Source organism: Alosa alosa, chromosome 22 (assembly GCF_017589495.1).
Source record: "Alosa alosa isolate M-15738 ecotype Scorff River chromosome 22, AALO_Geno_1.1, whole genome shotgun sequence".
Taxonomy (NCBI): Eukaryota; Metazoa; Chordata; class Actinopteri; order Clupeiformes; family Clupeidae; genus Alosa; species Alosa alosa.
The window spans coordinates 28,418,141-28,435,640 of record NC_063210.1 but is presented as its reverse complement, the minus strand read 5'-3'; the positions used below and the strand labels follow the sequence as shown (position 1 = coordinate 28,435,640).

Below are 17,500 nucleotides of genomic sequence, written 5' to 3'. Positions count from 1 at the left end.
TGTTAGGTTCTATGCATTCACCTGTAGGTGGCATTAATTATATAGTAAGTGTCCCCTGTAGCCCCTGTAGTTTTGGTTTAAACAATGGCCGCCGTGTGAATAAGGCGAATACTCCCTTTACTTTGCTGTTTGCATCTTTTTGTACATTAAAAACCAATAGGTCGCGACCGCAAAAGGGGTGCTATCTCTATAGGTAGATATGAACAACGTCTGACTTATGGCCTGAAAAAAGTTCAGTCAAACGATTTTTTATCACTTTAATCCCTGCTGTACTTTGGCATCATCACGCGTGTGTGTGTGTGTGTGTGTGTGTGTGTGTGTGTGTGTAGCCTGTACTTTGGCATAATCATGTGTGTAACAGTGTGTGTGTGTGTGTGTGTGTGCGCGCGTGCACGTGTGTGTGTGTGTGTGTAGCCTGTACCTTGTTGGCATCATCACGTGTGTAACTGTGTGTGTGTGTGTGCATGTGTGTGTTGTTGTGTGTGTGTGTAGCCTGTACCTTGTTGGCATCACGTGTGTAACTGTGTGTGTGTGTGTGTGTGTATGTAGCCTGTACCTTGTTGGCATCATCACGTGTGTAACGGTTTGTGTGTGTATGACCTGATAGACCAATGCCCCTTGCCGACCTGTATGAAACTCCAGGCAGTTCGGGACATAGCCCTCTCCAAAATCCAACACCTGTTTGCCAATGTTCACATCGGCAAAAAAACTTTGAAAGAACTGAACAATAAGACAGTGCAGCTGGTTAGGAAATGGACAAATCTTAACACACACACAACAAGGAGTATCATTTTCATGAACAAATCAGAGGGGGGACTTGGAATCCCCAACATTGAATGGATTTATACAGCCACCAGAATAAGTCACTTACTGCATATGCTAAATAACGACGACCCGACTGTGCGAGCAACGGCCCGGAGCTCATTGCTACTGGACCAAACCAAACGTAAGATCCCCCTTGCCCCTCATGGAGAACCAGGTTTCCTGACCTAACCAAACGTAAGATCCCCCTTGCCCCTCATGGACAACCAGGTTTCCTGGGCTTCAGAAAGAAACCCAGTGGATAACTGGACGCCAGGGCCACAGGGTTTGGAGTGCGGTCAGATTGGCCTGATCTAAACGATCTGTGTAGCAGCAATAACATACAGCTAAATTGGATACGCACAAGCGGTGGACAGGTAAACGTCAGCGAGGAGCTAATCATGGACTTAAATGTGCATGCTGAAGCGACTCTACACCATGAAGAAACCAGCAAAAAGCTGAACAGCTGGACATGCAGGTATGAGATCCTCCAACACTTCCATTCTCAGCAGCGCAATCACTGGGTGAACCTGCGCCTCCAAGGCAAACTCGCATGCCTACAGTGCGCGGACCGGACAGTTTCACATTCGGCACTACATAACCCATCTGTTAACGCAGGCATTCAACAATTTGTCATTAAAGCTAGGTTGCAAGCACTCCCCACTCAGTATAACCTCTCCCTGTGGTATCCACAACGTCATGAACCGTTTTGCCTTCTACACAACGACAGCACAATAGAATCGACCGCGCACATAATGAACGGTTGCCCAGCATATAATGCACTCTACATAGCCTGACACGATCGCATTGTCAATATTACAACCAACGAACTACGCAGAGTATATGGACAAAGTGTAATACACACAAACAAAAAAATACAATTGAACTGGTTCACACACTTGAATGACTACTCTCTAGAAAGTGTTCTCAGAGACTCTCCAAACACTCCTGACATTGTTGTTGTTGATGATCTTTTAAAAACTGTTGTGATTCTGGAAGTGGGTTGTTGCTTTGACATGTACATGGACCTGTGTTTCTCAGAAAAAATGTTAAAATACTAGTCATTAACTCATGCTCTTTCAGTAGGTGGTTGTACTTATTTATGGTAGCCTTGGACATGTTCATAGACTCTGTGTTAGAGGATTGCAAATTGCTGGACTTAACAAGACAAAATCTAAGCAAATAGCCAAATACTGCTCTGTGTCAGCATCATAGGCAGTCTGCATGTATGGAGAAGGCGGTGCCATCTCTACCCCTGATAATATGTATTTATCCACTGATTTAGCTGATCATATGTATTTATCCTGATTTACCTGTAAAGCTGTAAGTACTTGCACAGTGTTTGTGTTGCTGTGTGAGACACAAATGGGCTCTTTATTAATATTTGGAATGCTGTGTTGTTGTAATCAGTATTGGTCATCCCAAATAAATGAATTAAATGTGTGTGTGTGTAGCCTGTACTTCGGCATCATCACCGTGTGTAACGGTGTGTGTGTGTGTGTGTGTGTGTGTGTGTGTGTGTGTCCTGTAGCCTGTACTTTGGCATCATCACGTGTATAACGGTGTGTGTGTGTCCTGTAGCCTGTACTTTGGCATCATCACGTGTATAACGGTGTGTGTGTGTCCCCTGTAGCCTGTACTTCGGCATCATCACGTGTGTTACGGGCATCCTGGGGGTGGCCAGTGGCGTGGAGGTGAGTCGCCGTCTAAAGCGCTGGACACCGCGAGCCGACCCGCTGGTCTGCGCCTTCGGACTCCTGATGGCCGCGCCCTTCCTGTATCTGTCCATCGTCTTCGCTCAGGCCAGCACCGTCGCCACCTACGTGAGTACACACACACACACACTCCATTCGAAACGGAAGATAGCCGCCTGCTGCCACCCTCCCTACATAGAAAGTTGTCTCACTAGACATGACTTTGGATTGAATGCATCTTTTAAACATGGATTCCAGTTGCTGCTACTGGAAGAAACTGGAATCCATGCATTTCCACTGAATTATTTTTGGAATCTGATCCCTTATCATACCTGTTCATTCTTACTGCCGTCGAATTTATCGCGGACTAAATTCAAGATGGCTGCAAACGCTAAACTTCGCGGAAGATACTGTCTGTATAAATCGCCTTGTAAGTAAACTACCAGTGCTTTTTCAAAGTTCTCAATCTCTCGCTTTAAATGTCAGGGCCCTCGAAGTCTACCAATGAAGTGTGGAGATACATTGAGCCTCGTAAATGGTGTAAAACAGTGATTTATTTGCATGGCTAGCCGATGCCAAGCACCACCATTGAAAAGCTGTTGGTAGCATCGGCTAACTAGCCAGATTTTGGAGTGCGGGGGACAAGCCGAGATGGGCTATGAGACATACGTTCACACTCGGTATCATGTTTCAACACACTTTAAGTCAATATCACATCGGAATTCTCCTTTAAGTACTCATTTTAACCATGCATTTTAACCCTTAAGTACGCATTAATTACACATTTTAACCCTTAAGTACGCATTAAGTATGCATTTTGACCCTTAAGATATTCGGTAAAAAACTGCTGGTCCTTCCAGCTAAACGTACCATACATCATGACACACACACACACACATCAAAATTGACTCCTTGTCTGTTGCACCTACCAGCGCTGCAAGAAAATTAGGAGTCGTTCTCAACAACCAACTAACCTTCTCAGATCATGTTACCTCGGTCGCCCGGTCGTGCCGTTTCGCACTCTACAACATACAGAAAATCAGAACTTACCTGACTCAATATGCAACTCAACTTCTGGTTCAGGCAATAGTCATCTCACGACTCGACTACTGCAACGCCCTCCTGACGGGTCTCCCAGCCTGCGCCGTGAAACCCCTTCAGATGAAACCAAAAGGGCACATGTTACACACACACACACACACACAACCCAAAAGGGCACATGTTACCCCGCTGCTCATCCAGCTACACTGGCTACCTATGGCGGCCCGCATCAAATTCAAGGCTCTAACGCTTGCCTACAAAGTAGTCTCCGGTTCTGCTCCCGCCTACTTGAATGCCCTCATACAGACATACGCTACCTCCAGACCGCTGCGCTCCTCAGATGAACGAACGATCTTCCAAAAACAGAACATCTCCTCTCGTAGCACCACTAACAACTAGCCCTTACTGATCCTACCACTTACCATCTAACATCTCTAATTAACCCATTTCTTAAGGGAGAGGACATGATCACAGTGTGTGTGTGTGTGTGTGATCTGCAGGTGTTCATCTTCCTGGGGGAGACCTTCCTGTCCATGAACTGGGCCATCGTAGCCGACATCCTACTGGTCAGTCAAGCACACACACACCAATACATATGTATATAGCTGTATTTTTACACGCACGCACGCACGCACACACACACACTCTCACTCTCACTCTCTGTCTCTCTCTGTCTGTCTCTGTCTGTGTGCCCAGTATGTGGTGGTGCCAACGCGGCGGTCCACTGCCGAGGCCTTCCAGATCGTTCTCTCTCACCTGCTGGGGGATGCAGGGAGCCCCTACCTCATAGGAGTGGTATGCGCACACACACACACACACTCATACTAACACACACACACACATAGACACTAGAGTGCGGATCGGGCCGCAAATTTCTGTCCGAACCCGGCCCGCGTCCAACAGAGTTGCGTCCGAACCCGACAGGCATTTTCATTTTATGTCCGAACCCGGCCGAGCCCGACGCAGATGATGCCTCAGTTATTCCCATGCTAGTGATTAAACGCTCACGCTTGTGGATAGCCTGTCTTTTTAGCCCATTAAACGGAACACACAACAAATTGTCTACAGAATCAGATGAGCGTGCACGCACGCAGGTCACACACAGCGCACATTAACACAAGAGGCCCAAGCAAGCATAGCCTATTGAAATGGAATTCTAGTCTTACCATTGACGAAAAGTCTTAAAAATGAACTGCAACAGTCTTTGAAATAGTGTTAATTTCGTCAGAGGAGACGAGAGGAAATATGTTCGTCAACAACCTTTTTTTTCATGACTAAGACGAGACGATGACGAGACGGCAGTAATGTCCTGAAACACTGACTAGGACTATCTTAAGATGCATTATTTTTGCCGAAAAAAGACGAGACTAAAATGTTTTGCATGAAATAAAAACTAAGATAAAATCTCTCTTCATTTTCATCTACAAAATGAGAAGACAGAATATCTAGCTGTTACGTTTTCAAAATATTGCGAATGAGTTCATATGCAACAGTTTTCCTGTAGGCTAGTCTACGCGGTGTTGCTGCAACCCTGTGGCTGCAACACCTAAACTACATGGAACAAGAACACTGGAGATTTCTAAGCTAACTACCTAAGCTTTATGCCACAATGCTACATACCCAGAAGTTGAAGCTTCTCTCATACAAATTAACATCCCCCAGAATGTCCATACGAAAATGTTCATCATGTAATGTCAACTATTTTACTAGTTAGACTGATGATGCAAAGTTTGCTAGCAAGTAAGCTAATATGGAAAGTTCAAGCTAGCAAGTTAGCTATGGCTAAGATGGAGAGTCTGTTTGGGGAATGTGTTGTGTTTACGATATCGCCATCTAGCGAGGGCTAAGTAAAACATTAATACTTTGGCCTATGACAGTGTTTCTCAAACCTTTTCAGTTTCAGGACCACTTAACTAAAAAAAAAAAAAAAAAGAAAAAGATACAGTTCACTTCAACTTCAACAGTAGCCTATAATTAGTCTACACAATAGGCCTACTGAACCACCTTGCTTATTGTCTTTGCACTTTGCTTATTGTGTGGATTCATACTGTATGATTTAAACTGGCATATCTTAGTTGCAGAACTGTTTTACATACAAGTTGGTTCAATATTGCAAACAACTCATCTATATTATATTTTACCACGCCTGCTCAAGGACTACTTGGGATACCTTTTGGACCACCAGTGATCCCCGGACCACACTTTGAGAAACACTGGTCTACTTTAATATGACAGTGGTCCAGTCAAATCTTTTACTGTCTATGGTCAAATCCCAGCCGAAGCTATAACTGTAGCTCGACTTACCTGTGCATGTAAACATACTGACTGACGAAAAAATCAGAATGAGTAATTATAACAGACGAGTAGCCCTGTGGACACACAATATTGTTGGAAAATTGAGATGTGTGAAACACTATTTGACTCAAATGGTAATCAGAAATAATTTGTTATAAAAAAAAAAAGACTAAAATGTGTTGACTAAAACTGACTAAGACTAAGATACCTTTAGTTTTCTTTTGACTAAAAACTAGACTAAAATGATTTAGACTTTTAGTCAACTAAAACTTGACTAACAAAAATTATATTTGAATGACTAAATATGACAAAGACTAAAAAGGACATTTCGTTACAAGACTAAGACTAAATTAAAAATAGGTGACAAAATGAACACTACTTTGAAACTATAGTGCCTCTGTCACTGATCCATATGCAGCATCGACGTTAATTGGGGAAACTCGAGGAAATCCTCATCCAGTTGAACGAGACGACCTTATAGCCTACCGGTAGCCTATGTCTTTACCACAGTATGCAACGCAAATAATCTTAAAATCTCCTGATAGGCTAACAACTTTTTTTAACGTCACCCAAGACTGTGCTTATGTGCGATGTGCATAACCTTTGTTTATGTAGTCGTGAGACGTGACAACGTTTGCATCATGTAAAGCAGGCCTGTTGGATACCCAACATAATAAGGACTTTTAAATGTAAAGCTTCCAATGCATTTCGCCCCCATGTGTCCGAACCCGAACCAAACCCGACTACAATTTCTAAATATTTGTCCGAACCCGACCCGACCCGTCGTGTCCCATCAGGCTCGGTTCGGGTAGCCACACTCTAATAGACACACACATACTAACACACACACACACACACACTCATACGAACACACACACACACACAGACACACACTCACACTAACACACACAGACACACTCATACGAACACACACACACACACACACACACTCATACGAACACACACACACACAGACACACACAGACACACTCACACTAACACACACACACACAGACACACTCATACTAACACACACACACACACACACACAGACACACTCACACTAACACACACAGACACACTCATACGAACACACACACACACACACACACACACACACACAGACACACTCACACTAACACACACACACACACAGACACACTCATACTAACACACACAGACACACACATACTAACGCACACACTCACATCAGTTGCTAGGTTACGGGGACGCTGGCGAGACACGCCGCTCCGTCTGGCGTCATGTTTTTGTTTTTTTATGTAATGTTCGTAATTTTATGTAATGTCATGTTTATTTTTTGTATTGGTTTGTCTAGTTAAATGTTTTCCCTATTTATTTACGCTATTTTTGATAGTTTTCGCATTATTCTTAGTCCTTTTACTGCTTCTAAGTCAGCTGAAATTGGGAGCTTGCTATGGCTAGCTTTTGCCCTAGCTGGGCATCGGACATCCTTCCATCTATCCGTGAGCGGTGCTGCACTTCACTGTCTGGTCGAGGGGATCTCTCGGGTCAGCTGGACCTGGGCTACTCTGCGGGAGATCTGCCGCGGACGCCGAGCTGTTGCTGACCTCGCGAGCTGCCATGCCAACTGCTGACTAACGTTAGCCTAGCGTGAGGAGCTGCAGTCTCACGAGTAACAGACGGTCGCTGTTAGAAGTCCACCGAAGTTGCGGATCTACACGATCGCCCACTACTTCAGACTGTGCTTCCAGTGATCTCCAGACTGCAGTCTACAAGGCCTAACGTTAACGTGATCTCCAGACTGCCAGTGAATTCACCGGGTTGATCATTTGCTAACGTTAAAGAACTTTGTTGGCATATCGGTTGTGAAGACACTCTGTGCAGTTTTCACGGATCATCATTGCCCTTGGACATTTTCAGCTGGTTTGGAAATTGGACTAATTTTAACATCACCTTTCCCCTTTTTAAATATATTTTCTTTTTTGTTTTTTCACTTTTTATTTGTTTATTTGTTTTGTTGTCTGTCTGGCGACTACGCCGCTCCGTCCAACATTTTTTGTATTTGTTATTTTTTAAATGTATTTGTCATGTCTTGGTGTCATGGGCACGCTGACGACTATGCTGCTCCATCCGGCATCGTTTGTCTTGTTGTGTCTTGTTTGTTGGAGCGCTTTGGGTTGCACTATGTGCATGTTAAATGCGCTTTAAAAATAAAACTGACTTGAATTGACTTGACACCACTATACACACACATAGACACACTCATACTAACACACACTCACTAACCCAGTCATACTAACACAAAACACACTCACTCACACACACACACACACACACACACACACAGACACACTCATACTAACACACACATAGACACACTCATACTAACACACACACACACACACACACACCACTATACACACACATATACACACTCACACTAACACACACACACACACTCATACTAACACACACTCACTCACACTTCCACACACACACACACACACACTCCTACTAACACGCACGCACACTCCTACTAACACACACACCGTCTCACACTAACACGTGTGTGTGTGTGTGTGTGTGTAGGTGTCGGACTCTCTGAAGAGGGAGGAGTCCTACATGTGGGCGTTCCGGTCGCTGCAGCTCTCTCTGCTGATTTGCTCATTCATCGCTGTTGGGGGCGGAGCCTTCTTCCTGGCCACCGCCGTCTTCATTGAAAAGGACCGCCTCCTGGCCGAGAACTACACCCCCTCCGGTGAGTGACCGCTCTGTGTTTGTGTGTGTGTGTGTGGTGGTGATACATGTGTATGTTTTTTTTGTGTGGTTCATGTCATGTTATGTATGTGTATTAGAGGGTGACACGGGAATCAATTTTCACTCCCGTCCCATCCCGAGCCCACACCGCACTCCCGTCATATCCCCATCACGTGACTGCCCCCCAAAAAAATCCTGTCCTGCAAAATCCCGAGAGAAAGGCTCCCGAATCCCGTCCACTCCCGTTTCGTTCCCTATGTTGTCTAAAGCATTGGTTCCCAAAGGGTGGGTCGTAGGAGATTTTATTTGGGTCGCCAGCATAGTGACAATTTTTAGGTTGTGTAATAGGCTTAGCTTATACCTTTATATAGCTTAGGAACTCCTTCTGTGCATTTTTGCATTTAGAATAGCTCTGAAACTGGGAGTGAACACCGCCAGAGCGTGGATATCACTCGCAAAATAAAACAATACTTCTGTGGACCATGGACCATGGACCTCACAGTTGCAACACTCAAGGGGACATGAATCAGTTTATATTTGCACGAACAATAACGGATATCAGCTCTTCAACATGGCCCATTAAAATCTAGAAAGTATCATTTTAAATCGTAAAAAACCCTGCTGTCAACAATCGGATAAAGCAGACATCCATAGACCGGACATGAGGTTTATTTGCGTCAATTGTAGATAGGCCTCTTTAAAGTTAATAGCAGTCTCCTCACATTCCATCTTATTTCGGATTTAAAACGCATAAAAGTGCATTAGAAAGGCTATAATTTAAATGGACATGTAAACGCTATTTCCTCTTTCCAATCTTGCGAACTTCACTACAGTAAAGCTACATTGCCATTTATTAGCTAGTTTCCCATAACAACCACCACATAGGCTAGTCGAGGTGACGAGGGTTATTAAGATCGACTTTGAACACAGTGAGCCATACAACTTGACAATTACACTGTATCAGTGTTAATGTGTTGAGTAAAGCTACACATGTTTAGATTGATTTTGTTACCATGTGTGTTTATTCCTGCCGTTACAAAAACTAGCATCTCCGATAGTGCTGGGCGGTATGATCAAAAATGTATATCACGGTATTTTTCAAAATTCTTACGGTTTCACGGTATATGACGGTATTTTTTTGTCCATGCATAATCAGATGTTCAGCATTTTCTACAGGTTGAGAGAGGAATTGCTGCAGTACTTTGACTAAGGATGGTCTATTTTACAGTCATGATGTAGAATAACTCCACACCAGGCATGCAAACTCCTCGCCTTTCGGCAAAATTCGCCGTTTTGAATCCAAAATGACTGACTTACGTGGTTTGTGCAGAACCGATGCGCAAATAAACATTTCAGCAACGAATGTTAGGCTATGTGCGTTTACTAAACATCAGTGGAAGCTTGTTGCTGCAGAGGCAACGAGAACAGAACGCTCGCGCAGGTATAGCCTCCTTTTGTGAGCGCAGATAGGCCTAGATGCGTCTGAAATGTCAGCTGGAATGTGAGCACGGCGAGAAGAGGTGCCTAGAGATGTCACAGGTGGGCTAGTTGAAACTTTCAACTTCTGTTAGCAAAAGACGTTGAGATTAGTGTAAAGTTAAAGTTAGCGATATGAGACAGAAATATAGACACAACGAGTTAATTTGATGAATAGGTTACGTGCTGTACTTGGTCTAGATCGGCAAAAGGTGAAGCAAATACACAGACCTTATCAGTAGAGCAAAGGCTAATGTGAATGACCTAAAGAGTTAAATGTCTCCTAAACTGGGCTGTGCAAAACGTTTAACTCTTTAATTATTCACATTAGCCTTTGCTGTACTGATCTTGCTCAGAGACAAAATCGGTGTTGATTGACATGTCTTTAAGAAACGTTCAGTGACCTGATCTGAAGTAGCCTGTGTATAGGCTAGGCTACAGTTTAACATGTAGTGTGAACACTATTCACACAACACAACTTTATTGGTTGGTTAAACAAACTAACTAGCACAATGCCACAATCTGTAAGTAACCTAGGCAGCAGGATAACACTTGTTATGAAACAGTGTGCCCTCCACAACACACCCACCCCCCTCTCCCCCAACATTATAAATCATTTGCACCATATTGCTATTTAGCATAGTAATGTTATACACCATTTGAAAGCTTGGACACTGGGAATCCATATATGACAACCTGTACATGTACAATCTGTATAGTGCTTTACATTGTCAGATTAATCTTACTATGTCTCAATTAAATTGTAGTCAATTGCCCTCCTCCCCCTCCGGTGCTTCCCTACATGTACCTTCTAGCTGCAGTGTGTATCCTTATCAATAAGATAGATGCAGCAAATTGGGTATTGAAATAGTCACAGGAATCCATATTTTTATCCAATATTTGTTGTGCAGATGTATAATCCATCTTATCCACACCCATTGAACCAACAAAGAAAATGCAAAGACATTTCTGTAATTATTCCATAGTGTAGTCATTCCATCAGAACCTCTGACAAACAATCCAAATAGTCCAGAAACCACACAGTAAGGCTTTTATTGTCAGTATGCAATTTGGCTTACCAAAAGTCCTATGGGGAGTTTCCATTGGGCATTTTACAAAACGCATGAGCATACCTTAGCAAATAATGGTCTAAATGACTCATTTTTCATTTTATTTTGATCTACTTTTGCACACGGCTTCACAAGACCTGGTCTAGACACAAAAATGCCCATTCCATAGGAAGTTAAAAGATTTTAAATCGATTTTACAAATTAGTCTAGTCTACCCTATTTTATATAATGTTAGTCTGAAATAGTGTGTGTCTCTAGCAAGTTTCACCTGGTTTGGTTCAACAAATATTCAAACTTAACATCTTTATTCTAATACTATGCCTACTATGTCCTCATGTCCAATAGGCCTGAAATCTTCAGAAATGTCTGAACTTCAGGCACAGAGAAAAAAGAAAGAAAGAGAACTCCTGTAGATTGCTTAGGAGGAGTGGAGGGCCATGCTGAAGCATGCTGCCAAACAGTGCAACGGGCCCCTCACACTTAAGGAGAAATAGGAGAAGACGACACCTTTTTTTATATTAACTTATTTTTATCATACATATGATATATTTTTGGCCACAACAAATTTTTTAGTGATTTTATAGTTTGTTTTCTTTGTAAATCTAAGGTTTTGGGCCATTTCATACTCCGTGGAAGCTATGCACTATTGTCACTTCGCGTGCCCTTCTCACCTTTTTCACCCCTGACCAGTTTGCATGCCTGTCCACACTAGTGGTAATGCAGTTTTGCATGGCCCCAGAAAATTATGCTGTTTACAAAGAGCCACTTATGATTCTAATGCATCAGAATACAAAGACAATTGCAGTCAAAATACAGAACTTTCACTGTGCAAATTTCACAAACATCTTGTATAAAACCAATACAAAAAGTAGTGCAACTTGCAATAATTATACTTTTTTGAAAATTATACAATTTAAAATAAAACCTCTCTGCTAATATGCTTACTCTGACAAATAGGCCTATCAGAAACATGCCTTATTTTTATTGTGTGGTTTGCATGACGTTAGTGGTAGGCTAACGTTAACTTGATGTGGATGTCTTGTTAGCCTGCCATGAGCTTCGGTTCGGTTCGCTAGGCAAAACATTAACAAAAAAGTTTGTTTTGGTGCACTGATGACAGACAGGATCATTTCTAACTAGCCAGCTAGTATTGCTCAGTTCATGTCTATTGTCTATAACATGCTTCACTTGCTACCTGGATAATTTCAGCGAATATTCTTAAGGTGAGATGAATAAGATCATTAAACTTCACTGTGTTCGGTGGGTTGCTAACTAACGACATCACCTACTAGCCAGCTAGTTACAGCTGTTGAACAATCTCAATAGAATTTTCATGATGGTAAATCCCTTTCAATGCAGTATCCCTTAATATAACGTTTTTCCTTAACTAAAGAAACAATTTAAGGTATTCTGTGCAACACCCTTAAATAAACCCCTTACCTAAGGAGAAATTAAGCCTTAAGGGTCACATTTCAGGGGAAAAACTGAAGGTGTTTTGTGTTTACCCTCACTATGCCTCGCATTGGCACCATGCGTGCGTGTGAAAAGTCCCGTCGGAAACACTGTTGCGCGCGCAGCGTTCCAAACGTTGTGTAATCAAATACACCGGTATGACGGTATATTAAAAATTCATATCATAACGAAAATATACACCGGTATATGGTGTGAACCGGTATACCGCCCAGCACTAATCTCAGATAACGTTAGCGATTAGCTCACGTTGATATGGCAATAGAAAACACCTTCAGTTTTCAGTGTAGCATCTAGTCGCTGATGCTGATTAATTGGCTTGTGAACAGGGCAGCTGCTTTGTATTGCTCTGATGGGCTACTCTGCGGTTAGCAGTAGCCAATCAACAAACGTATTGTGAGTTGTAAGTGGTTCTCTTTTCTAGAAATGCCCTGCAATCTTTGGGTGCACTCACCGCATGTTTTAATTTAATCTCCGGCTTGGTTCCCCTCCCGTCCACTCCCGTTGATTTCTGCCCGTCCCGTCCCTATCATGTTACCAACAGTGAAATACCGTGAACCGCGGGAGTCCCGAAAAATTGTCACCCTCTATTGTGTGTGTGTGTGTGTGTATACTTCATATTATGTTGTGTATTGTATTTTCATGTTTGATCCGTGTTATGTCTTGATTGACAGATGATGCACCAATTGTTGTTCCCAAAAGAGGTAGATCCACCAAAGTCCCCGTGTCCAGCGTGCTGATTTGACGAGGGGAGTGATGTGGGCGGGTCCGTCTCCTCTGAGAGAGCCGAATCCTCATTGGAGCGTTTGACGGACCCCTGGACCGCTCAGCCAATCGGAAGGGAGTGTTTGTTGTGGCAGCCACCTGATTGGACGGTTTTCCCGCCAGGGGCGTGTGCTGGCTGTGTCCACACCACCAGGGGGCGCTACACTGGTGACTCATGGGAAATCTCCCACTCGGCCAGTGAGGTGCGCGTGTGCGTGTGTGTGTGTGTGTGTGTGTGAGTGAGTGTAAGGGCCAATTTTAGAGGGACGGAAGAGTGTGTGTGTGTGTGTGTGTGTGTGTGTAAGAGAGCAATTTGGACTTGCGAGTTTGAGAGAGTGTGTGTGTTTTAACCTTTTACCTTTTTATACAGTAGACACTATATTACACTAATGTTTCTTTACTACTACATCGCCTTTAAAACACACACACACACACACAGAGAGTATGTTTTTTTATTTTATTTTAGTTTTAGTTTTAATGTGTTTTAAGGTTTGACTCTAAGCTGTGCTACTCTACCTCTGATTGGAACCACGTCCTTACCCTGTGAGTGTGAGTGTGTGTGCATGCGTGTGTGTGTGTGTGTGCATGCGTCCAGGAATGGTTTTATCTTAACATTCTATAAATGAACAGTTCTGTGAGTTTGTGTGTGTGCGTGCATCAGTGTGTCCAACCCACATAAACCTCATTGTGCTCAGTCATGTTAACGTGTGTGTGTCTGTGTCTCTGTCTGTGTGTGTGTGTGTGTGTGAGTGAGTGAGTGATATGCACATCTTCATGTGTGTCTGAAAATGGTCTGTGTTATCTTAACAGTTCTGTTTGTTTGAGATGGAGAAAGAGTGCGAGTGTGTGTGTGTGTGTTGGGGCGTGGGTGCCGAGGCAAGTGTACTGCACAGAGCCAGTGCTGTCTGAGAGAAGTGTGTGTAACGCTTGTAATGACGACAGTGCTGTCTGAGAGAAGTGTGTGTAGCGCTTGTAATGACGACAGGCGGCCAAGTGGACAAGATGCTTCTTTTGTAACTGTAACTCTCTTTTTTTTACACACACACACATTAAAGAGAAAATCTGGTCCAACTTAATTATGGGTTGTCTATCAGTTTGTGTGTGTGGTGTTTGTGCATCTGTATTTGTTTGTTTGTTTGTGTGTGTGTGTGTGTGTGTGTCTTAATGTGTGTGTCTGTTGTTTACATGTACAGTTGAGCTAAAGCAAGAGCTGGACTAGGCCATTTAATCGGACACTACAGTAAGAGCTGGACTGGGCCATTTAATCGGACACTACAGTAAGAGCTGGACTGGGCCATTTAATCGGCCGTTTCTTGGTGTTTTATGTCCCCAACATTGTCTTCAAGGCAGCGTAGGCACTATGGTTAGGCGTGGGTTAAGGTTAGGGTTAGGTTTAGGTTTAGGATTAGGTGCCTTTAAGTCAGCGGTGGCAGCGCTGCCTGGAAGACGACGTTGGGGGCATAAAACACCATCGAGCCAATCGGACACTACAGCAAGAGCTGGACTAGGGCATTTAATCGGACACTACAGCAAGAGCTGGACTAGGCCATTTAATCGGACACTACTGCACGACTCGATTAGGCCATTTAATCGGACACTAATGCAAGGTAGGTGTTGACCGAAGTGTGTCCGACTCCTCTGTCACTATCAGGCTTTTTCCAGTTGACCAATGATGTCACAGATCAAAACAATTGACCAACCATTTCAGCTGGCAGCAAACTGGTACCACGGTGAGCGGTGTATTAGACAACTTTACAGCCCTGGACACACACACACTTTACAGCCCTGGACACACACACACACACTTTACAGCCCTGGACACACACACACACACAAACACACACTTTAGAGCTCTGGACACACATTTTACAAAATGACATGCAAATAGCCTCATTGGAAGTACACATACTGAACACAATGTTGACGTGTTCAGTACTTATGTCCCCCACTATGTTTCATCTGGCCCAGGGCCAATAAACACACACACACAATGTTGACGTGTTCAATACTTATGTCCCCCACTATGTGTCATCTGGCCCAGGGCCAATAAACACACACACATACTCACACACACACACACACACAATGTTGACGTGTTCAATACTTATGTCCCCCACTATGTGTCATCTGGCCCAGGGCCAATAAACACACACATATACTCTCTCACACACACACTATGTTTCATCTGTTTGGTTTATGAGCAGATTGGAAAAAGTGACACAATGTGAAGCGAGAACCTAACCGCCTACCTCATCACTTTTTCTCTCTCTCTCTCTCTCTCTCTCTCTCTCTCTCTCTCTCTCTCTCTCTCTCTCTCTCTCTCAAATTAAATCAAATGGTGCTTTATTGGCATGAATGAGTAAAGTCACTGTTGCCAAAGCTACAAGTATAACATTTTAATAATCAACTTTACCTAAGTATTGTTATAGAGATAAAATTAAATAATGAAAGGAAAGTTCAAATATATATATAAATATATAATAATGAAATGGTATTAAAAGGACAGTAATAGCTTCAGCTATAGTGCTATACTGTAGGTAGAAATAAAAAAAATGTATTATTGTAAACACATTATATGCCTACACTTGTAGATACATCTACATAAATCAATTTGAGGTAAATAGCAATACCTAATATCAAACATAGTATTTACATGTACACAAAAGGGATAAACTCATCAATATGCCACATACATGAAAGTTACAACTTTTCTCTTGTTTTATGGCAGGTCATAATATAATGTGCAGCTAGGCATGAACAGTTTGGTTTGTCTCTCTCCCCTTCTCTCTCTCTCCTCCTATTCTCTCTATCTCTCTCTCTCTCTCCTCTTCTCTCTCTCTCTCTCTCCTCCTCTTCTCTCTATCTCCCCCACTCCTTCCGTTGGTGTGGTTTCCTGTTTGTCTGTGACAGAGGAAGATGCTCAAACAGCCGCGTGTGTGTGTGAGTCAGAGAATATTGCTGTTTGTGTGGGGCAGAGTTTCAGTATGTATATGTGTGTGTGTGTGTACTGTATGTGCATCTGTCGCCGAGTGTGTTAGGTGTGTGTGTGTGTGAGAGAGAGAGAGAGAAACAGAGAGAGTGTGTTGTGTGTGCACTCTCAGGTGTGTGTGTGTGAGAGAGATGGGTGGGGGTGTAAGTGTGTGTGTGGGTGAGTGTGAGAGTGAGATGGGTATGGGTGTGTGTGTGTGTGAGAGATGATTGCGTGTGTGTGAGTAAGATGGGTGTGTGTGTGAGATGGGTGCACTCAGGTGTTTGTTACATGCTTTTAGTAGAAACAGTGTTGGAAAATAGTCACTTTAATTTGTTTTATTTATATAGCGCTTTAATAATCATTTCATTTATATAAAAACAGTGACGAAGAATAGGAAGAGATGGAGAGAGAGATGGGGAGAGAGAGAGAGAGAGGGAGATGGAAAGATCAGACAAGCACAGTGTCAATGACAATGAAGCAACGGAGTGTGTGCCTCTGGGGTGGAGGAAGTGCACGGTGTGTGGCTTGGACATGTTGCTGTGTGTGTGTGTGTGTTTGTTTGTGTTTGTGTGTTTGTTTGTGTTAGGGGAAGAGCTGCTCCAAGAAGAGGTCCATCTTTGAGAGAGAGATGGAGAGAGAGAGAGAGAGAGATGGAGAGGTGTGGTGATGAAAGGATGCAGTGATGTGTGTGAGGGACAGAGCACAGAGAGGTGCAGCCAATCAGACCACACAACCATGGCTGAGGCAGCCAATGAGCAGGCAGAGGGGGGAGAGGACAGCCAATCAGGGCCCAGTGTGAGCCCATGAACAGCCAATCAGGAGACAGCGGGACTGTAGCGAGGGGTCCACAGGTGGCGATGGCTCAGAACACACACTGCTGAGCTGAGTGGAACTCACACAACACACACACTAAAACACTGCTGCTATAGGACACACACACACACACACCTGCTGGTGCTCAGACAGGCCAGGTGACTGAGAGCGGAGCGGGTTTAACGGAACCGGAGAGAACGTGGGCTGTGGCGGAACACAGGAGCAGAGCATGGTGGAACCCTGAGTTCTCTAGCATCGGCCGTGTGTGAGAGAGAACGCTGTGTGTGTGAGAGAGAGAGGAAGAAAGGTGTGTGTGTGTGTGTGTGTGTGTGTGAGAGAGGACAACTTCTGACCAAGAAGTGTGC

The 17,500-nt window shown here is 43.5% G+C and overlaps 2 protein-coding genes across 5 annotated transcripts in view; both read left to right on the top strand.

Annotated features, from left to right (window-relative positions):
* The window catches only part of spns1 (spinster homolog 1 (Drosophila)), a 32,217-nt gene extending 17,790 nt beyond the window's left edge, over positions 1–14,427 (top strand). Inside the window, exons 9-13 of the mRNA XM_048233935.1 lie at positions 2,435–2,624; positions 4,037–4,102; positions 4,233–4,331; positions 8,403–8,571; positions 13,261–14,427. Of these exons, the coding sequence (XP_048089892.1) occupies positions 2,435–2,624; positions 4,037–4,102; positions 4,233–4,331; positions 8,403–8,571; positions 13,261–13,331 (595 nt within the window). The 3' untranslated portion in view covers positions 13,332–14,427. The remainder of the gene's footprint in view (positions 1–2,434; positions 2,625–4,036; positions 4,103–4,232; positions 4,332–8,402; positions 8,572–13,260) is intronic.
* LOC125287871 overlaps positions 13,583–17,500 on the top strand; it is a 71,436-nt gene continuing 67,518 nt past the window's right edge. For all 4 annotated transcript variants that reach the window (XM_048233933.1, XM_048233934.1, XM_048233932.1 and 1 more), the window contains exons 1-2: positions 13,583–13,651; positions 17,443–17,500. The exon at positions 17,443–17,500 is cut by the window's right edge and continues 27 nt beyond it. The gene's annotated coding sequence lies outside the window, so the exon portion shown is untranslated. The remainder of the gene's footprint in view (positions 13,652–17,442) is intronic.